Here is a 23,465-nt window from a genome sequence, read left to right as displayed (position 1 = left end):
TATAAAAATATGAAAATTAACTTCTTTTAGGAAAATATATTTGCTATAATGCCTTAAGACGATGTTTTGTCAGCAAAGAATTGATTTTCTTTTAAAAAAGAAAGAAAAAGACAAAAAGGACCTACCCACCAAGAGGAGGACACATGACCAATTGGGACTTATGCGCTAAATTTATAAAAATACCAAAAGTATACTAGGACTAGTAATTTCTTATTTTTTTGGGGTGGCCGTGGCCACAATCACCTGCTGATTTCGCTGTTGAAAGCTGAAATTATCTATTGCCTGTAACATCGTAAAACATCTACGACAAGAATCTAAATCCGTAGTCATATTCCTTAACAACGTTGTTGCGCCAATTGTCTTGGCTAAGTTGTTCCGTTTATGTCAACCACTTTATCTAGTTTATATTTATTGATGACTCAGCCAATCCTCTTCTGAGGACTTTGTCAAGTTTTCATTTTCATGGAAGCCAAAGTGTAATATGGTGACTTGGGTTGTGTTACGTGAGGCCAGACTCGACCTCTATGGTTAGGGATTTGAACAAAAAAATTGATTTATTTATTAATAATTTTTCTTGTAAAAAATTTAGCATCTAATAAAAATTTAGCATCTATGGTTATGGTATCACTTCATCTTGTAAAAATTTAAAAACATACAATTTGTTATTAAATCAAGACATTTAAATCAAGTGACTAATGAGCTCACTCTAAGGATAGTTCAAGTCACTAGTTGAGCTAAAAATTGCAGAATTGGAAATTCAAAGTTTAAGTTCTGGCAAAGAGAAAAACTAATATAAATGAAGTGGTCGGAGTTCGAACCCTAACCCCCTACATATATAATGCAATATTCCACCAACTGGGCTAAACTCACGGGACAAGAACCGAAATTTAAATTATGAGTTAAACAATTATTGAGAAGACATTATTTATTTTTCGACCGAATTCCAATTTATCATGTTTTCTCCTTAAAACAATTTTTTTTTGGAAACATAAAAATAAATGTTTTCTTGAATTTTTTTTTACTTAAATGTTTTCTTGATTAAAACATTTTTGTTCGATGTAAAAAAAAAAAAAACTTTGTTGAGGTAGTAAAAAATATGTTATATTTTTTTTCTTTTAGAAAAATATGTTAGAATGTTATTTTTAGAAAATTAAAATAATTATTAATTGAACGTGTAGAAATGAAAGAGAAAAGGTCAACTATGCTTAAGATATTCCCCCAAATGTCTCGGAGTTATTAACAGCTCTTTTGATAAAAATAATAAACAAATCATTTGATTTTTTATTTCATGGCCTGCAACCTTTGAGTTGTGCTAGATTTAAGTACTTTATTCCTTTTTTTGATGTAATTGTTAAATCACCTCAACACAATTTCTGTTTTTTCTCTTCCAATCAATTCTTTCTTTTTCCACTTCAAGCTATAACTCATATATATTTTCTCCTTTCAAAGCAATTTCATTTGCTTTGTTTCCACAAATTCACTCTTCCATGATCTTTCTTTAATCAAGGTATGTTATCCAAAACATAATCATCCTTATTTGCTTTTTTATTTTATTTATTATTCTTCATGTAATAAATGTATATAGTTTCCTTTCTATTTTTCTTGTTAATTCCTGCCAAATAAATAAATAAATTGTGTCATGTTCCTCAATGGCTTTCTCTTGGTTGCTTTTCTTCTATTATATTACTTTTAAAAAAACAAAGGAACATAATTTTTTGTCTATAAATTAATAAAGTACTTAAAGGTGATAATCATAATCATTTGACAAGCACTTGAGGTGTACTTTTTTCTTATATTTTTCCTTACAACTCATTCAGCAAAAATTTATGATCAATTTGGATTTAGATGTTTTTCTATATATCATTTCTTAGCCTTGGGATGCTTTCTTTTGTTTTATGCTTAAATGCTTTTCTTTTCGACAAACCCATTCATTGCAATTTCTTTTTCTCTTTTGAGTACATATATATCCATCACCACTTTTCAAGAACTAATAAGACATGTGGGACATATTTAAGAAGAAATAAAGTAATAGAGGGAATTATTAATTTAGGCTCTAAATTTGTAAGGATTAGATAATCTGACCCATAACATTATTGATCATTTAAAATGATTCCTTAACTTCAAAATTTTGGTCACATTAGGGACAATTTCAGAGAATAAATTGAATAGTGCAAAATAATACTTAGGGACTAATGTGAACAGTGAATTTCAATTTTATAAATCCTTTTGAAATTTGGGGGAAAAATTTTTTTGGCATAAATTGTTGTTATACAGACCTCTTTTTGTTTTTTGGGTTATTGTTGTTACTTTTATCTCATAATAACTGAATTTTGAGTTATTTTCTCATGTGATCATTGTTGTATATATAAGATGATATATGGTGGTTTTGTATAACTTGCATCATCATGGGTGTGCGGTCTAAAAGACATGCATATTACTAATTAGAACAAAATCAACTCTTCTATTTATTTTTTAATCTCATTCACAAATATTAGTCAACTTTTGTATTTCCCAATATTTTCAGTGCAGTTGTTTCAATATCCAAATCTACAAAATTTGAAAAGAAACACGATTAGTGTCTTTGGACAGAGTATATACAGAATATTGTAACATTCATATAAAAAATTGTTAATGAGAAAATCAACCTCTAATAGATATCCATTATTAACCAAGTGATTAATAAACTTTCCTAAGAACAAACCATTCACAAGAACCTAAATTTAATTCTTAAAATGAACAATTGTTTGTCGGACTTTACTTATCTATCGTACAAACTCTTAATTATCAGGATTTCCTTCGGAGAGTTAAGGCACAACATATCAATAGTTGATTTTCCAATCAACAGAACAGTTGACTACTTTATCTTTCAAAAAAATTATAGCTCCTTAGAACCCATCAAACGACCCTAAGTACTTGTTTTTTGTAGTGTGCAGGTTCTTTCAAGAATTTCTTAGCTTAAATACCTAATTATATATATGGCAACAAAACCTAAAGATAGTAGCACAGTTGTTGGGAATGAGAAAAAGAAGACCCCATCTTCTAATTCTCCCCTCACAACAGCCAAAAGGACTACAAAACCATCCACAACAGCAGCAGCAGCAGCAGCAACAACAACAACAAGAACTACCCCCACAACCAACAAGAGTAACTCAACCACTCCATCAGAGAAAAACAAGCCCACAACAAGTATCAGAAAGCCCAAAACTGAGAGTCCAATTAAGCCTTCTCCAATTAGAAGAAGATCATTGGATAAACCACTTTCATCTTCAAACTTAACAGTAAAAACAACACAACCATCAACTTCAAGATTACACAAAGCCCTTGTTTCCCCGGGCACTAGAGAAAGCACCAACCCTTTAAAACCCATTTCAGATAAGACACCAAGTGATGCAAAAACTAAGCTAGTATGGAAAAGGGCCACAAAGAAGATCAACACCCCTAATAACAACATTGCTACTTCTAACACCACAAAGAAGGTGGCTAATGATCATACTTCTTCTGCTAACCCTGCAAAGACCAAAACTGTGATTACAGATTCTGATTCATCAAATGTTAAAACTGTGGATGTTAAAGAAGTTACAAACCAAGAAGCTGAAGTGATAAAAGTGGAGAGTAAAGAACATGCATCTAAGGTGATTTCACCTGATGTAAACAAGGAATTTGTACATGAGCATGAACATGATAAGGTTCTTAAGGATTCTGACCAACCTCAGAATCAAGGTGATGATGAGAAAGTAATTTCTACAGTTACAGAAGAAATAGCAGAAAAGGAGCCACAAGAAGAGAAACCTGAAGTTGAGCATGAAGTGAAACAGACCAATAGTGAGAATCACCCAGGAGAAGTAGATCATTCTGAAATTGAAAGGGAAGTTGCTGCGAATGAAAAGGAAGAAAATGAAAGTGGGGTTGTAATAGAAGATCAAAAAAGTGACAACAATAGTGAGAATCACCGAAAAGAAGTTGATCATTCTGAGGTTGAAAGGGAAGCTGCTGTGAATGAAAAGGAAGAAAATAAAAGTGGGATTGTATTAGAAGATCAAAAAAGTGAGAACAACAATGAAGATAAACCTCAAGTTGAGCATGAACAGAAACAGAACAATAGTGAGAATCACCAGGAAGAAGTTGATCATTCTGAGGTTGAAAGGGAAGCTGCTGCAAATGATAAGGAGGAAAATGAAAGTGGGATTGTAATAGAAGATAAAAAAAGTGAGAACAACAATGAAGAACGGGGAGGGGAAGAGAAGGAAGCTGTTGAAGGAGAGGTAAGTGAAGAAGTTAAAGAAGCTAAGGCTGAGGTAGCACAACCAAAGCAACAATTAGCAGCAAAAGGGAAGCATGAATCTCAAGTGTCTAATGATATGATTGAGGAGACTGCAACCAAGCTGTTGGGGAGGAAGAACAAGGTTCTTGCATTGGCTGGAGCATTTCAAACTGTCATTGATCATCAAGGCAAATGAACCATTCATATGCATGTCACATGTATATTATTTAGTGTGAGACTATACTTAGCTGTCAGATGTATTATCTTGTGAGACTGTACTTTGCTGACACTCATTATGGAATTAAAGAGAGCAGTGTTTTTGGAGATAAGTGAGAGTTATAACCATTCAATTGAAAAATCAACTGTTGAGATTTGAAAAACTTATGTTATATATATGTGTGTATGTTTTGCCATTACAATTTCAACTATTGATTTTCCAATTAATGATTATAACTCCTCATTTTTCCTTCTACCTTTCTCAATTTAGAGAACATAATCTCAGGAGTAGAAACAAAGAAAAAAAAAAGAGCAAGCGTTTAAGAGTTTAAGAAATTATTCTTATGTATACAAAGCTTCCTCTTACAAATTTAAAAGGGAGTGTTGTCATTCAACTTTGTTGATTTTCACAACCAGATGATATGTTCATTTACACATGTAATTATTATACCATTGTGATTGATATTCACAAACTTGGTGATTATGATTGATATTCACAAACTGCAGAAATTGACTGCATTGATATTCACAAACTGCAGAAATTCAAAGTTTGTGTTTGATTCCTGAGAAGATATTAGCTGATATAATTTGCCATTATAATTGTTATTTTTTACCAATAATTTTTTAAAAAAGTCATGTAATAATTATGAACTTTTTTACCAGTAACTTCTGGTATATATTGAATCAGAATCTGTAATTATGAACTTTTTTACCAGTAATTATGAACTTTTTTATCAAGTTCCTAACAACTTTTTCTCAGGTGAAGTTTAATAGGATAAAAGAAATACCTTCTCTTGTTGCTCCTTAATATCTGCCCCGAGATGGAAGAAGTTGATATCTTGTTACTTCATCTTCACTCTCGAACGATAAAAGAACCAAACTCTCCCATATTGTCGTTATTCATTTCTTCTTACTCAAAAAATTCTTGTGTCCCTTCAGGTGCCATGACTTAGTATATTCATAGTAAATGTTTTGATTCTTATTTATCAATTGGGGTTACTCCTTAAAGAAATGATTCTTCCTTAGCCTTCCTTCTTTCACATAGTTTAGATCTTGCAGATAAAAGATAATTCCCCATCCTCCTCATAATCTTCATCAAATAGTTCAACTTCATATAGCTTTGACCACCTTTGAGGCTTGATTCCAATTCACCTTCAAGGAACGTGCCCTTTTATTTGTGGACTTGTCCTTAGAAGAACTTTGTCTGGTACTTGACACCTTGTTGCCTATTCAAAAGTAGACTTATGCTGCATACATGAATCTCCTTTAATCATTTAAAAAGAAAAATACTTATCATAAGTCCTAGGCAGATATACAGAGCAATACATTAAGCGACAGCAAGTGGAAATGCAGTGCACTAGAAAAAATTCATTTTCAACCAATGGAAACTACTCGATTTTAAACTAATGCATTTTTTGACACCACAAAAAATAAAATTTGACATATTGGTACAACTAAAAATGTTATGTTATCATCTTCTGCAGAGTGAAAGGTCTATCCCTTTTCTCTTCAGATACAGGTTTGATAAGCCTATTCAATTGTACTAATGTAAAAACTCCAATCGCTCTACAGCCGTATGTAGTAGCAAACACATCGGTGCAATTTACAATGATAACCATTGGGTAACGCTTCTCCAAAATTAAGTCAATTACATGACCAACAGATGTTGAAGCTGAAACACTGGGAGGAGGGCTTCTCATCATGGTTGAAAGTGGAGCATCCAACTGTATTATAAATTCATCACGGTATCAGATAGTTAGAGGCCAAATCAGAAATTGACAACACATGGACTGAAGAATTATTTTTTTAACTTGTATCGATGTCTATGTATTATTGTAAATTATGTTAAAACTGTTTTGTAATTAAAAAAAATGTTGATTTCTTTAACAAAGCATGAGCAGGGCTTTAGTTGCCCAGGATAGAAAGTACATGCATTAGTATTAGCTTCTCTATAGAATGCATATACCTTTATAGTACAACACTATTTCATCAAATGGTAATCTCACAAAAACATACCTGATTGCAGTCTTCGCGGTGCAAAAGCCCTGTACAACTGCCCCACTCATCTACAATAGGAACTACTGCATCATTAAAGAAACGTGATACCACATCCCTCAGCTTTATGGTTCCTTGTAGTGGCCGCGTTTCTTCAAATGGTATCATGAAACCCTCAACCGGTTCAGAAGGCAAAACCTAAACCACAAGGTTGCATAATAAGACAATATACAAGTTCTTTAAGCAGAAAGAAGAAACTACCGAAAATGCAGTGCAATGTAGAACAAACAGACAGCCAAAGGCTGGAGCTGGAGTCATGACAAACTGAATTATAAATATAGTACAATGCCACCTAGTGGAAAGGATGCCAATGAACATATGGAAAGTACCTGAGGAAGTAAGAAAGGATTGAATAAAGATGCCGAGAATCCCAATAAGGCCTCAATACGAGAAGCAACCTAAATTACAAAAGCACGGGCAAATATGATTGAGAACCTGACTTGCTGACAACATTAGCATTTTAGGAGGAAAGAAACATTTAAATGCATAACAGCTTGTTCAGATATTTAACTCGGAACAATATTTGGCAACTGTAATACATGTAATCCATGGTAATATTATACTTATAAAAGAAACACCAAGATTAAAAAATCAAGCTAAGATCCTGTTCCCTGCAAAGGAATATATTGAATTGTTAAAAGGACACCACAATATCAACTGAAGTACCAGTTGATCCTAAAATTAATGTGATAAGAAACAGACCAGATATATAAATTAATGTCGATACTTAAAAATCTACTAATTACACACCATTCCTCCATGACTTGTCCAGGATATGCCCTTCCATCTTGAAAGAATATATGTAAGAGTTTTAATAGCAACATCGACCTAGCATAGAAAAAAACATGCAGAAAATGTTAAGAACAAGTCAATTATTAACTTCCACGTCCCAATCAAAATTTTGAAAATTAGAAACAGAAACATTAATAATACCTGGCCAGCGTTCAGGGCTGCTTCCATTAGAAGGTGGTCGGCTTCTTCTTGGGAAACTGGTAGGATTCTTCCTACTGTATCTGGTAAAATCCGCTTATGCAAATTTTTAACCAGATCATAATCTCCTTGAAAAGCAAAGGCACGCATCATAGAAAGATAGAGATGAGGCTTTGGTCTCAACTCTTGCTTACAACCAATCTGCTTCTGTATTTCTCCAAAAATACACAGAGCACCTAAATACCCCAAGATAATTCAATTAAATGACGAACAAAACACAAATTCATAGATTAGTTAATGAAACAAAAGAATTAGGCAAAAGCACTAATAGAGTAATTATTAAAGAAAAATACTAATAGTTTCTATTCAAGCTTCAATAGAAAATGAACTGGTGATTGAAATTCATAACAGTAGATTTTCAAGCTTCTTTTTGTGCCACACATATTTAAAGTTTTAACTTGTTATGTGGTTCAACTGGCAACTTAACTGAAAGTTTGATTTGTCCTTATGAGACATAAGATTTCAGCAAAAGCAACCAAAAGTTAAAATTATCCATTTCAAACTAAATAGTTGTTGAAATTTATAATAAAATACAACATTCATAATCTTCACTCAACTTAGAAGAATCTAAAATTCAAATCAACAGTATATCAATATTAAATTTTACCCTTCAATTCAAGAGACAGGTCGAACCCATTAAACTCACAGGCATAATTTTGATTATCAGCAATTGTTAGGAATATCTTACTACACCCATCCAAAACAAAGCGGAATATCTCTTTCTAAATACCTTAAACATTTAGCTATTTAGATATTCCTGAAATTTTCTCCAAGCAACTAACGAAATCCAGAATCAAATGAAAGCATACCCTTAACAGAGCCACATCTTAGTAAAGCGTCAACCATTGCAGTGTAAGCAGTTCTATCAATGTATAACTCAGAACATGATTTCATTTCCAGCACTATTTGCAAAACTGTAACGAGATCCTTTGCCTGCCCAAAACCCTGCAATAAAAGAGAAAAACTGAGAAACATGCTACCGAAGAACCCTCCTAAACCGCCAATAGAATTTTTAATAGAGGCCATAACTAAATTTGTTTAAAATAAATGTTCAAGGCATGTCATTTTCACACATGAGTCATGACTACTAAAACTATGAGAACATAAATAATCATTAAAATTAAACAACTACAAGCATTTGAAATCGGTGAACATAACTCAGGAAACCAATGATCAAAACGTTCTACAGAATAAAACAAAACTTGATTTAAATTTTTATGGTTTTGTACTACAGCAAACTAATCTTACAAGTGAGTAAATTTGAGAAATCTGACCTTGAGCAATGTTGTGTATGTAACAATATCTGGAAACAGATCACCATGGATGAATTTCTGCGCTTTTTCCTATAAAATATAAATATTAAAGGTTGGAAATTAGAAGTTCCATATTTATCTACCACAAAACAAATAAACTTAAATTTCAAATGCAAGTTATTACCTTCATTTCCGCAAATAATTGCATGGCAACATCCAACTTTTCACTATGAACACATGCTAAAATCAGTGTGTTATATGTGAGCCTGTCGGGCATTATTCCTTGATGTAAAATTTCATTGAGCATGTTTATTGCAGTGTCAGGACAGCCTGAGTTTATATGCCCCTAAATTAGAGGGGGGGAAGTAAGCATTCAAATTTTGTTCTGTTCAGACAAATATCTGTAATCTCTACTACTGAAATATACTATTCAAAAGGAAACTTTGTCCCTACGGATCAGAAGAAAACCTTTATTAGAAGGTTGTATACTGAGACTGAAAAATGTTCGCCTTCACGAAGCACAGAACCATAACAGGCAAGGAGGCCATTTGCACGACGCAAGTCTCCTGCACTATAGCATTGCAGGTAAACATCACCAGTCAACATGACTTTTTAATGAATTTCTTCATAGAATCAAATCAGGACATACATCTAACACCTTAAATATTGAAAACCAACAAAATATCAGTCATGCAAGAACATCTTATATCCTCAGCTACCATATGCATTTTTACATGTATGACCATGCAATGCAAATGCAGAAATTTATCAGGTGAAAAAATATCAGAATAAAATAAAAAGAAGTGTACACATTGCAAAGCCAGCGAGACTGAAATGTCTAATCACCTGCTTCTGTTAAGGCATTTAGCAAACCGAAGACCAATGGTGCTGACAACTTTGGACTTCCCACGGCAGTACCATTTTCGACAGATTCAAGCAATTGAAAAGCTTCATCAAATCTATGTGCCTTGCCTAAACCCTTTATAAAATTTAAATAAAAATTCAGTCAAGGAAAGGAACAGTTAATGTTTTACTTTTTGAATGAAATTTATAAAATGATTATAAAAATTAATAAGGGGTGATTGAAAGTTTCAAGGGTACTAAAAACTTATTCCACTAGGATGATGTATCCTAACATAGATAATGTGTAATGATACTATGATAGATTATTCAAACCTAAATCTTTAAAAGATTGGCCTAAAATTTTCCTTGGTTTTTCTTCAACTCTACCTATTCAACTATAATTCACCTGACCAATCTACTAACTTACACAGTCTTCTTTAAACATATAGAACCCCTCTAAAACAAGACTTTAACAACTTTTCCTCAATAAGTACTATACTATCTCAACTTTTCATGTAATATAGTCATTCCTAATCCAATTAGTGCTTCACTATACTCACCACACTAAGCTTGATTTCTTGTTATAACTTATCAAAATTAGCTTCATTAGCACTTTTCCATCACAAATTTTACTCCAATCATTCCTCCATTTCATAACAAATAATCTCTTTATAACTTCCATAATTTGTGATGTGTTGTTCTGTCCGATACTTATATTTTGCAGATCAAACCGACTCATAATCTCTTTATAATTTCCTATCATTTTACATATTAAACTAATTAAACTACTAACAATTAAAAGGAAAAACATAATTTTTATAATGAAAATTCTACTCTATCTAAATTCTAAACATACCTCATTAATCATTCAGTAATTTCATCATCAGTATAGTTAATTATGATTAGAAAGTATCAAAATACCTTCAAAATGGTAGCATAAGTAACAGTATCCACACCACAAGATTCAGGATTTTTCATCTCATCAAAAATCCTAATAGCTGATTCAATATCACCACAACGAACACAAGCTTCAATAACCGCATTCATAACAATCGTATTCAACTTCCAAAACTGTTTCTTCGCAACTTCAATTTCATTGAAAATCTGACGAAGCTGTTTACGACGAGTGAGTTGAACTATGCGTGTTGTGAGGATTTTGAGATTTGTTTTGCGTGGAATGGTTGTTTTCACTGAACGACGCCGTATTGGAGAAGATGATGAAGAACAAGAAGAAGAGAGAGGAATGTATGAAGAACGAAGTGGTTTTGAGTGGAATGAAGAGAAAGCTTGGTTTAGAAGCATTTTCGATGATGAGGTTGTTATTCTTTCTATCCATTCGCCATGGAAGGAAAGTTCGAATAAGGAGAAAACAATCTGTAATCTGTATGTAACAGTGACAACACACGTTAGGCCCATTTGGATGATGGGCTTTTTTTATGAATCACTGATTCATTGTGCCCGATGGGTATCGTGAGATCTTCTACTATGTATTTACAATTTTACCTTTTCGTTACTTAAATAGTGGATGTTATAAAAATCAAATTTTTTTGAAACATGTCGTCTACCATCTTAGAATTGGGAGTTAGGTCTAATTCAACTCTACAAAACTAGTTTGTAAAGTGAGGATTGCCTCTTACTTATCAACTCATATTCAAGTCATCTTATATCTGATGTTGGACTTCTCTACTTACGTAGCAGCGGTTATAAAAAAAAATCCGACAGGGTGTTTTTGGGGTGTATCCGCTATCTAAGTAGCGGCCGATAGTATTTTTGTAAAATCGTAAAGTGTACGAAAAAATTAGTAGGGTGACAAAAAAAAATCTCGTCTATCATTGATCAATCATACTGTTTTCATCGTTGTTTTTTTATGATGAGGCGTGTGACTATTTGAGAATGATATGTTGACCAATAAGAGATTGTTGAGTCATGATGATTGAAATTTGAGAACGATATGATTGATTAAACTAAAGTTCCTGAGTTGTTTAAAAATCGACACACAAATAGGGCTTTCAATGTGGTGGTGGTGATTAAGCATTTAAGCGACCTTTCTAGATGTGAATAAGAGAGTTTTATTTGCTTTGATTTATCCTTAAAAAGTGGAAAGTTGGGTTGTTTTATTTTTTATTTCTAGGAAAAAATGTCAATGACAAATCCGAGACAGTCTTACTTGATTTATTTAAATATAGATATTCAGATATTATACATGAGCATGTAAATTGTTTTTAATTTGTTGTAATTTTTTCGTATAATTTTTTATGTAATTTTGTTTTATGTTGTAATATATGTATATGTATTTAATTGTAATGGTGATGTTTATTGTAAAACAATGGTTCAAAATATATAGATTTAAATGATTCAGTGCCAATAAGAGAATGGACAAAGGGGTTAGGTAGCTTCGAGGGGATCGATTTGGAAACAAGGGAATAGAGTGAAAATGAGATAATTTTTCTACTTTTTCTCTAGAGTACTTTTTGCATAGAATGATAAGTGAATTTTCATTTTTAATATCAAAATTCTTTTTATTCATCTTGAGAATATATTATAATAATATAGATTAAATTTGACCTCTAAATTATCCTTCAATACAATTTTTTGAGCTCCTTTGTAGGTGCATTGTTTGAGTAAAAATGATTTATCCTACAAATGGATTGTTCTATTTTTGGCTTGTTGCCTTGTTTTAAGTCTATTTGGTGGACTTTGTCTTTAAGTCCTCCTAATCTATTGTATTTTTTCTCTTTTTATTATTAATAGGTTAAATTGAACAATAGGTCTCTTGTTTTATATTGATCCCTTAATTTTAATTATTTTTACTATATTGGTCATTTTCATTAGTTTAAGTAGAGACTATTTTGTCATGAGTTTTTATATCTTATAGTTAATGACTTAATTTATGATCACAAGAGAGGGGGAGGCACTGTATTTCTACCAAAAACTTTAAGATATTATTAAGTATACGAGTTAACACGTTTTTATATCTAATATTTTGTTTATTCATAGTTGATGTTGAATTTACACTTAAAACTCGACATATTAAACTAATGATCTGAATATCTAAAATAAGACATAATATTTTCATGAATCAAGTCTTTTTATATGCGTATGATTGATCCATTCATTCTTTATTCAAGTTATTTGTAGACGAAGTGACAAACATCATTAACGCTCATTCATGACTATGAAATTATGAATTTAGAATTTATAAACTTCTATTCTTTATCTATCTGAGACCGACAACTCACCTTTGATTTCCAACCATGTAATTTAAATAAGTCATTTGATAATGTTTGATGCAATCATATACATATTGGCCATAAAACATTATTGAATTAGCAAATTGAAGCTTTTGTTTCAAATACACGATCGATAATAAGAACCAATTATTTTATATACTTTGGTAGAGGATATATAATAGAGCCATGACCCACAACTATAATTGCATGAATTTGAATGGACAATATTCTATTATAGGTCATTTTATGTGAGTGGGATTCATGAAAAGTTAGCATGACCCACGTCACCTAGTTATAGCCAAAAACCAATAGACAAATGAGTCGGAAATCAAGTTAGAAACAAACCAAACACAAATAAATTATGGTGTGAATGAATACACACTTCAAATTCGATTCTTGTTCCACTTTGACTAAGCAAGCAACTAGCAGCCCATAGTATTTTAATGTGCTTGTTCAACCATTTATATACACAGTACGTGTGTACATTTTTATCTTTATAAGACTTACATTTTTCATTTTCTTGAATCTCAAGTGAGTAGTTAAGTCTTACTTATCGGATATCAAGAGCAAAATGTTTTACTCATATATTTATTACCTTAAAATTTTTGAAGGAAATGTATCGTATTCTCTCTTATGATTTTGGAGTATCGGCTCATTATTTCTCTCGATATTTTTTTTAGAATTTCCAACAAATAGTATAAGAGTTGTTAGGTGTGTGTAGTCCATATAATACGTAATGTCTTAGGGTTTTGTATGGAGATGTGGCGACTATCTATCTCTTCTATCTTATTTCTCTCGGTGCTCTTTTGAACTCCTTAACATATTGATTGTTTGATAAATAAAGTAACGATGAATATATACTAGTCTCTCTTATCTCTTTGCTCTTTTGAACTCTCGGCGACCAATTTATATATATGAGTCCACCCATGAATAAAAATCAAGAAGTTAATAACTAAAACTAACATAAATAACTAGAGTTGTCAAATGGGCTGGCCCAGTCCGGTGGGCTAGTCAAAATAAATGGGCTAGACTGGCCTGCTCTGATTATTATTGGGCAAACAATTATCAAGCCCGCCCCGACCCTTGTGGGCCAACTGGGCTAATGGGCCGGCCCGATCCATTTCACTTTACTTTAGTTTTTTTTTATTCGATATTTTTTATATTATTTTGATATATTAGTATTTTATAATTATCAATTTTATTGAGATATTATATGATGCAAGTGTAAATAATTTTTACATCAACACTAAATATCAATTAAACTCTAATTTTAGGTAAATATACCCCATATAGTAAAAAACAAAGGTAAATATACCCCATTTTATTAAGCTTACACATTTAAATTTTTTTTATACAATAATTTATCAATTAAATTATAATTTTCATTGATATTATTTTTACAAAAATGAGTTTTTTTAACAAACAAAAATGTGTTTTTATCAATTAAATGATGGGCTAATGGGTCAACCCAATGCTCGGTGGGCTAGCCTAGCTCATTGTCCATATGGACTAAATGGGTTTGGCCCGAAAAAGCCTGATTACATTTTGGGCTATGTTTTTTAGGCTCAGCCCACCCAATACCGTGGGCTAATGGGTCGGCCCATCAGCCCAACCCATTTTTGAGAGCTCTATAAATTGATTATTAACAAACTAAATTTTGGGAGATTGACGAAATGTGAATTCATTAGAAATTCATATACATAATAAAGTGGAAGGACCGGATTAGACTCCGATCATAACGTCAAACCTAATAATTTCGACATTTCTTACGATTGAATTAGAATTCGTGAACATTAAGAAAATAATTTCTAATATATAATGTAGAAATAAACTTTCATTTTCTCATCTCTTGAAATTGTCATGTTCTTCCCATTATTATTACCCATTTAGTTGATTAATTTGTCTTTCTCCATCATGTCTTGGTGAATAATTCCAAATATCCATATCCTATCTAACCGCTAAATGAGGTAGGCGTGTTTCCTCATTTCACTGCATATATATGAAGCTTTCATTACTCATAGACCCACCCATGACCTTTACCAATCTAATTCTTTTTTTATTTTATTTGGTGAACAAAAGAGGGAAAAAGCCCTTGTTCTATAATTTTCTACTTTCTAATAAAGGGATAAGTGATTTTTTTAGATAAAAAAGAAAAATAAAGGCGAAAAAGACAAGATATGATGTTAATCATTAATATCAATAATGAAAAGGTTGTTTAACTCAGTTGATAGAAATTTTATATATAAGAGTCGAAATTTGAACTTCGAACTTTTAAAAGATGAAATTTTAGTCACTATGCTACTTAATCTAAAAAAGAAGAAGCCAAAATCTAAAAAACGATTACATATAGTGTGGAAATACTAGTCCCAGACAGCATCAACTATAATTAGATGTTATATTTGAGTCGGACACGACTCATAAAAAATACACTAGAACCCAAATAAATTCCTATGTGAGCAAGAGCTACAAATAAATGCAATTATTTGATTTTTACTAAAGAACAAAATCAGAACGCCGAACACGAGAAATAACAATCAATCACCTATAAAAAAAAACTAGTTTAAAAATCTGTGCATTCACACGGTTAATTGACTTTTATTCGATATTTAAGTTTGTCATAATAGAAAATTTATTTAAAATAAAATATTTTTAAAAAATTTATATAATATTGTTAAAATATAAGTAAAACTATTGTGATTTGTAAAGTAATAGATTGGGTGTGAGGTTGGATCGTGGCCCACCTTGGCTAGGCTCTAGTACCACCACTGTCTACTCCTCTTTTTTGAACCCCTCAGATAAGCTGGATCCTTTATTCTCAATAACTTATGTCACACTGTGTTGGTTTATAAAGTTAATAGTATTAAGTTTTTTTTTAATATTTCAATCACCTATATTGATTTTAATCCTTTTAATTCAATGAGTTGTTCATGACCTCAACCAACAAGAAGTTCAACATGTACCGAGAGACTAACACATTCAACTAGAGCAAATCAAGGTTCAACATAGACCACTATCCGAAAATTGCTCAAAACATCGACATCAATTTACTACCCCGTTCAAAAGCATAAGGTAACAGTGACTTGATTAATGTCGATTCAATAAAAAAAACAAGTGACACAACTATAAATTGCATTTTGAAGCACATCTTTTTTATCCACATTGTGTTTGCTCTTGTTTTTGTTAAACCGACATCAATCAGATCACTAGATCATTGATTCAGACGATCCAATAAAGAGACCGTAAACTTCTACTTTCGAATAACAATGTCTAATCTTTATTAGAGTCTCCAACAATTTTCAAATACTAAAACGATCAACCATAGATAGAACTTGCCTACTTTATATCCTTAAAAAGTAAATTTCTCTTTATGATACCAACAAAAACTAATAAAGTTAAAAGTTCCATCTATACAAAAAATGAAATTAAAAGTTCAGTACTAATTACACTTACACACACACTTGTACTTTTAATCCAAATGTTGTTCCTCATTATCCTCATCATCTTCCTCCACCTCATCATGTTCTTGTAGATCTGCAAGAGAAAAGCTCCTAGACTTAAAACTCCCTAATCTAAGCCTCATATGATTAGCATAAGATTGAGGCATTCTATTATTGAATTGTCTCATCATCACTTCTTCTTGTGGATTCTTCTTTTCCTCCATTGAAGAAGATGACGATGATGGTGAATCTTTTGTAGTGACTTCTTTATCTACTCTTTGATTCTCATCATCGTCATCATCTTCATCTTCGTCCTCGTTCACACGCAAAAGGGGCATTGATTTTGGATTAAAACAAGAATAAAAAGATTTTCTTGATAACTTAGATGCAATCAAAAGTCTTCTTCTTTTGTTGAATGGATTCTCTTGTTTCTTTAATTCTGTCACATTTGTTACTTGTGATAGATCCGAAAATGACTTTGATTTTCCAATAAAATGATTCGATAATCCCTTCCTGATTCGCTTAAAAAAATCACATAACCCTTATCAGAAAATCCATTCATAATTAATCACACACAAAAATTTGACAAATAAAAAACTAATAATCAAACATAAATCAAAGATTGAAATGAAGAACAAAAACAGTCAACAAGTTCCTGAACAAGTTCCTGACAGAGATTAGTCATGGCTAACGGCGGCGGGCGGAGATTTCGTGTACCAGGTTAAAAAAAATTAATACATAAAATTCAACATCTAAGATTGAAACAGAAAAACAGAACAAAACACAAACAAATAAAAAACACAAAAAGTAAATAAATACAAATCAAACACCAAAAATTAAAAGAGAAAAACATAGCACAACACATGCAACACAAAAATTGAAAAAAAAAACCAAAAAAATAAAATAAAAAATTCATCATCATTTCAAATTAAAAACAAACAAAAAAAGGTAAATAAACAAAAATTATTTACTAATTAATCAAGAAATTAGAAGAAAATTAGAGAAAAGAGGAACTAACTTGATAGGAAGAGAATCATCTAAAGAATCAAGAGAATTCAAACCCTTAAACTTGCTCTGAACTTCTTCATCTTCATCATCATCTTCACGATGTCTCTTAGGAGAAACATTATCGTTTTCTATGTCACTATCATCCGGTGTACCGATCGAAGACGAGCTCTCCGACAACTCACCGCCGGTGAAAAACACGTTGCCGGTCGGACGGTTTCCGGCGAACGGCGGTGATGTCGGAACGTCGATGGAGAAAGTGGGTCCCACCATTACATCCATTATTATATTACTCTCTCTGTCGATCGATACCAAAAAAACAAGTAAAGAAAAAAAAAAAGACAAGAACAAACGAATTCACGAAGATACGAGGAACGAGTTTCACGCTACCTATGTTGTCTGAAGAGCAGTTACTTTAGTTACATAGGTTTTGGTTTTTTTTTTTTTTTTTTTTGAGAGAGAGAGAGAGAGAAATGATGATAATGTTATTGTAATGCCGGCGGAGAAATAGGGAAGAAGAATACTAGTAAGATTGAAGATGTTTATGCTGACGTGGCAATGAAAATGACTAAAAATCTTTTTTTAATATTAATTAATTAATTATTGTGAGGGAAATGGAATTGTGAATCCTTATCTATAACTTTTTATGAGATGAAAGGATAACAGCAACGTTTTTGGGATGATGTTTTGATTATCTTTGTCTAAATTTGCGGTTTTTATTCTTTTTTATTTTAAAATGAAATTGTTTTTTAGTTATACATTTGACTCTTCAAAAAATATGATTTATTTATAGTAGTATAAAATAGGCTTAAATGCACTTTTGGTCCCCCTATTTTCAAAAAAATGAAGTTTTGGTCCCCCTATTTTAAAAACCAACTTTTTAGTCCCCCTATTTTCATTTTTTTTGAGTTTTGATCCCCCATCCTATTTTGGGGTTAATTTTGTTGATGTGGCCTTGTAACTAATGATGTGGCAACATTCATGTGGACAAATTTAATATCCATGTCATTATTATATATTTTTAAATTCAATAACATTTTATTTATAAAATATTTTAATTGTTAGAATTATATATTCAACTGAAATAATAATTGTTAAATCTTATAAAATATGAAATTTGAAACCCTAATTATCAAACCTTCAACTACTAGAATTTTATTCACCGTCGGAGAGAATCCTTCCTTATGGATTTCACTAATCCTATGGTTTCCGTTCAAACTCAACAATTTTTGGATTTTTAAAAACGAAAAGAAATTAGAGATGATTTTGTGTTTCAATAGAAATTACTCATACTCTTTAAACTATCTATGACTTTGGATGAGTTTGAATGAAAACCCAAAAATTGTTTTAAGTTTGAAGTTTAATTCTAGATTGGTTTTATATAAAGTTGGATGATGATGAAAGTTGAAGGTTCTTGAAACACAAAACTTGCTTTCAATATGCAATTGTTTGATATGAATCAAAGATGATCATGTCCATGTTGTGATTGTTTGTTTTTTCTTAGGTTTAATAAATTAGAGGTGGATTTTTTATTTTAATGAACTTTCTTAGGTTTAATTAAATTATTTTATAAAATAAGTTTTATTGAATTAAAAACAAATAATGACATGAATATTAATTTTGTCCACGTGGACGCTGATATGCATTAGTGACAATGCTACATCAACAAAATTAGCCTTAAAATGGAATAGGGGATCAAAACTCAAAAAAAATTAAAATTGGGGGACTAAAAAGTTGGTTTTTAAAATAGGGGGACCAAAACTTTATTTTTTTGAAAATAGGGGGATCAAAAGTGCATTTAAGCCTATAAAATAATGACCATTAATGTGTAAAATCTAAAGAGGAAATAATTTTTTTTTTGTTTTAGATATTCTTTTTATCCATAATGGGTAAATGTGATATTTTTTGTTCATATATATGTTTATCCTTGTATACTTTTATAGTGATGTAGTAAATAATTGATTAGCAAAAAATATGCATCAGTATTTATGGATGACAATGGGTAGGGTATGGGTAGGGTACTATAGTACTCATTCTCATACCCGTAGTTTGAAAAAATACTCGTACCCATCCCCATACCTGCGTGGGTAACGACCTTTGTACCCGTCCTCATACCCTATGGGTACCTAGGTATCCATACCCGTACCCGTTACCAGCAATTTTACTAAAAATAAATCGATCAATTATAAAATATCATATCGTTTTAATATAATTAATTTTTTTAAAAGATTTTAATGTTGACTCGTCAAAATTATAAACAAAAGTTTTACTAACCTCATGTTAAAGTTCATTTCTTTCTTAACATATTCACATTGTGTTTGTATTACGTTATAAATAAACTTTTATTAAAAATTTGTAATAGTTTAATTAGTGTTGTATTTTTTAAAATTGATATACATATGTAACTATATAATAATATATAAAATAAATATATATTATGCGGGTATGGGGCGAGGTGGGTACTAAGGTACTCGTACCCGCACCCATACCCGTTGATTTTTGCGGGTAATTACCCATACATGTGCCCGTACCCAAAATGCGGGTTTTTACCCTACCCATTATGGGTATTTTTTGCGGGTGTCCACTGGATATGAGTCAAATTGTCATCCCTCTCAGTAGTCACTCACAAAAATATAAAGTCTCTAACAAGGTTTTGAAGTTAGATGGTAATGTTAAAACTTTTACTTTTTACTTTTAGGGAGAGTTTATAATTCACTTGGGTCTCATAAGGTCAGAGAGATTAATCTCTCAAATGTTAAAATTTTTACTTTTAGGGAGAGTTTGTAATTTATTTGGGTCGAGAGATTAATCTCTGTAGTTGTGCATAAATGATACCCGATTTATAGAAAATAAAATAAGTAAAGTCACTGGGTTTAATCTAATAATGAGAAATTTAGGTCATATGCATGAAGTCTTAAGTTTAATCTTCATTGACTCCTACAAGTTGATAGGAGTCCTTCTAGTCATTTTAACCAAGTCATTGAATTCAAATGGTTAATGAGTTTCATCAAAAGACGGATCGTTCAAGTTTGATTTTTGGGTTGAACAAACCAAACTTCGGATTATTAGGACTCACTTCTGCAAGAATAGGAGAGTTAAAATATTTCTTTTTTTGTATAATTATAAAAAATATTGAATTGGCCAAAAGCGTTTACATGTAACGACAAGTCTATCTTTCACCGTACGTGGTGATTTGAGCTTTGGATTCAACAATGAGATAAATTATGACAATTTTTTTACGAAGATGAAACACAATAGTTATTAGAAAATAGAAATTCATACGCAAATAAAAATAAATAAATTAGGATTTGAACTTTGGTTATTCTGATTTAATAATTTAAGTATCTTTACTAGTTGAGTTATGGTTTGTGAACATAATTATTGTTTATTTTATGTAATATAATGTCAACAAGTAGAAATCTTTTTTCCTAAACAAAATAACAATTACTCCAAAAATGCTCACACATACAACTATGACGTTTCAAATTTAAATACGATGAAAGTATCTAACTTAACAATTTTAATATTTGCCGGTTGATTTAGGCCAACTTCCAGACCAAATATGAATACAATTTCATTCATCAATTTAAAAATAAAAATAGATAACCATACCAACAAAATTCCATGATCACTTTAGATAAGATTAATGAAAGTTTAAGATTATTATCAAAAGAGATGAGATGCATGCGTATATATAGTAAAATAAAATCTTAAAGAGAAAGAAAACGAGCATTTCAATATGAACATAAGTTTGAAGATAAATGTGAAGAAGATAGAAAGATTTCCACTTTAAGAACAAAGTATGCGAAAACTCGACTTTGCACTCTTAAACAAACACGTTGGTATAATGAATTTGCCCTTGCGTGCAAGTTTATAGATGCAATGCAACCACTCCTAAATTAGCATTGCGTTTTTTTTCAACTTAGTAGCCTATAGTTTAAAGCACCTAAATTAAAATAGGCTCGTGAGTTGCAATTAAAATCACTTCAACTTGTACCCAAAAAAAAAAATTCACTTCAACAAATCGTTAGTTCGATGATAATTGACGTTGAACTTAGTAGGGGGTCCAATGGACATAATACTAGTAGTGAAAATAATAATAATAATCACTCCAACATGTCAAAATAAAAATTACCTTTTCAAATAAAATGATTTCCTTATTTGAGCTATGCTTGCGGTCTCTATAAATAACTAAATTAACAAGCACAACAAACAATCATATGTTATTAGTCCTTAAGATCTAATTATATATATTTTTTAAAAAAATATTTGGTATTTGATTCAAAGACCGACTAGCAGGACCGAGTTTTGTTTTGCATAGATTGGACCAACACATGAAGTGGTGTCGATAGTTTTTAAACTAAGAACTTGAGGGGAACATGCTCCAAGATCCAAATTTTTCATCAGCAAGCCAACTCACATGAGTTGCAAGATCAATATTGTTAGACTGGTCACATTCATTCGGTTTAAACCTAAGATCCCACAATTATATGTGAAAGTTTTAGATGGTAATTATCACTTTATTTATATATTTTTGACTAAAAATAAATCAACTTCGTATTTAGTATTTTCAATTCTTTCAATTTTATGTATTTTTTTATAAAATTATTTTCCATCGCATATTCCATTTTTCCATTTTTTTTTTCTTTTTCTTTTAGTTGTGCAATTATCATTTGTTATCATGACAGCAAAAAAGAACTTCGAGGTATGCACGGTTGCAAACTCAATCCTCCTAACCCACTTTGATGAAATAATTACATGATGATGATATATTACAAAACGTGATTGGCATGGAAAAGGTTAAAAGTACATATATCCAAAATATGAAGCAATACTAAACCCGCAAGCAAACTTGATCGATTCAAATTTGAGTTTAAAAAATATTCTTATATTTTATGGGAAGCAGAAACTGCACTAAACTTAAACATTGAGGGTGCGTTTGATTTGCTAAAAAATAAGGGACTGGACAGGACAACTTTTGTTGTACTCTGTTTGATTTGAAATTTGTTATGAGACTGGACAAATTAGACAGCAAGGGACAGGACAAAAACAAGATTTTTTGTCCCTCACTAAACCACGGGACAACTTTTTGTCCACAGTACAAATATAAAAAATACGAAAATACCTATTTTATTTTCGAATATAAAAATATTATCGTCCTATATCTTTCCGGTACAAGTTTGTCCTGTCCTGTATTATCTTGTTCTGTCCTGTACTGTTCTGTCTAGTCCTTGTTGTTTTACGAATCAAACGCACCCTGAGTTTAAGTATTTAATGAATTTCATTAAAGGATGAATCATTCGAAATAATTTAATTTAATTTTTTAATAGAACAATTTTTTGGTTAGATTTTACTTATCTCACGGTCAAACTTTGAATTATTAGACTTCTTCCCTTAAATTGGAGGTTAAGTAATAGCTAATCTTTCACCGTATGTGCTTGTAGAGCGAAAACAAATCGAAGCCAAATATTTTTTTACAAACTTTCATGTACTCTTTTTTTTTTTTTAAGTTTTGAAATGATAACACAAACACAAAGGCGTTTGAATGAAATGGTTGAGACTCTTTTAGTTTAATCGGAGATCTTCGTAAATTTAAATTTAGTCTTACAATGCAACAACGTTAAAGAGAGTTTTGCTATTTATTGTAGTTCTATTCAATTCAAAAATTTAGTTTCTATAGTTGAACAGAAAGAATAACCGCTCATTCAGAAAGAGTTTTATCTATTATTTAATGTGAAAATGTGTTGAATTGGATTAGACTTTACCTACCTTTGCAATCAAATGAATTATAGATTAAAATTACTAAATAAATAAACCGATTTATCTGCTTTTTGTTCAAAGTTTATAGGTTTCACCTAATTACTTAATCAAATAAGTTCCAATTGTGTCAATTTGGAAACATTTTTTGAGGAACTATTTATTCTTTTTCTGAATGTTTTTTCAAAAAGCTCTTAACCATTTCCTCAAAATAACTAAACAAGCATTCTAATTAGTTTGTTTAAATAAGCTTAAAAGGTATAAAAAGAAAAGGAACAAAAAAAGAAAATTAATCATGTGTTCCTCATGGCTGTATCCTATTGCACACCCATTATTTCTTACTAAATTAATTCAACAAAATTAGTAGCTATATGTATTGAACTTTTGGAATAAAAAGGGCATAATTTGTTGGATTCCA

General features: G+C 31.1%; 3 protein-coding genes across 4 annotated transcripts; 1 reads left to right on the top strand and 2 right to left on the bottom strand.

Moving 5' to 3' along the window:
- The first annotated feature begins 1,241 nt into the window (after positions 1 to 1,241).
- Positions 1,242 to 5,224, top strand: LOC123907423 (myb-like protein X). Its single transcript, XM_045957706.1, has 2 exons — positions 1,242 to 1,507; positions 2,927 to 5,224. The coding sequence occupies exon 2, from the start codon at positions 2,976 to 2,978 to the stop codon at positions 4,455 to 4,457; it is 1,482 nt and encodes a 493-aa protein (XP_045813662.1). The 5' UTR covers positions 1,242 to 1,507; positions 2,927 to 2,975; the 3' UTR covers positions 4,458 to 5,224.
- Positions 5,225 to 5,832: 608 nt separating this feature from the next.
- LOC123907418 (pentatricopeptide repeat-containing protein At5g10690) lies at positions 5,833 to 11,017 on the bottom strand. Its single transcript, XM_045957693.1, has 11 exons — positions 10,540 to 11,017; positions 9,622 to 9,754; positions 9,244 to 9,341; positions 8,960 to 9,121; positions 8,797 to 8,865; positions 8,332 to 8,467; positions 7,466 to 7,698; positions 7,283 to 7,360; positions 6,862 to 6,930; positions 6,494 to 6,670; positions 5,833 to 6,201 (listed from the first exon to the last, which is right to left on the bottom strand). Exons 1-11 carry the CDS (start codon positions 10,918 to 10,920, stop codon positions 5,941 to 5,943), a joined length of 1,797 nt encoding a protein of 598 aa, XP_045813649.1. The 5' UTR covers positions 10,921 to 11,017; the 3' UTR covers positions 5,833 to 5,940.
- A 5,082-nt stretch (positions 11,018 to 16,099) lies between these two features.
- On the bottom strand, positions 16,100 to 17,795 carry LOC123913666 (ubiquitin carboxyl-terminal hydrolase 36-like). Of its 2 annotated transcripts, XM_045964490.1 has the most exons (3): positions 17,681 to 17,783; positions 17,304 to 17,588; positions 16,100 to 16,798 (listed from the first exon to the last, which is right to left on the bottom strand). In XM_045964490.1, the coding sequence occupies exons 2-3, from the start codon at positions 17,570 to 17,572 to the stop codon at positions 16,315 to 16,317; spliced, it is 753 nt and encodes a 250-aa protein (XP_045820446.1). In that variant the 5' UTR covers positions 17,573 to 17,588; positions 17,681 to 17,783; the 3' UTR covers positions 16,100 to 16,314. The 2 variants fall into 2 exon arrangements, with proteins under 2 accessions (XP_045820446.1, XP_045820440.1); XM_045964484.1 differs by having other exon boundaries at positions 17,304 to 17,795.
- Between the last annotated feature and the right edge of the window lie 5,670 nt (positions 17,796 to 23,465).

The sequence above is a fragment of the Trifolium pratense genome, linkage group LG1 (genome assembly GCF_020283565.1).
Source record: "Trifolium pratense cultivar HEN17-A07 linkage group LG1, ARS_RC_1.1, whole genome shotgun sequence".
Classification (NCBI taxonomy): Eukaryota; Viridiplantae; Streptophyta; class Magnoliopsida; order Fabales; family Fabaceae; genus Trifolium; species Trifolium pratense.
This window is presented reverse-complemented; position numbering and strand designations above follow the sequence as displayed.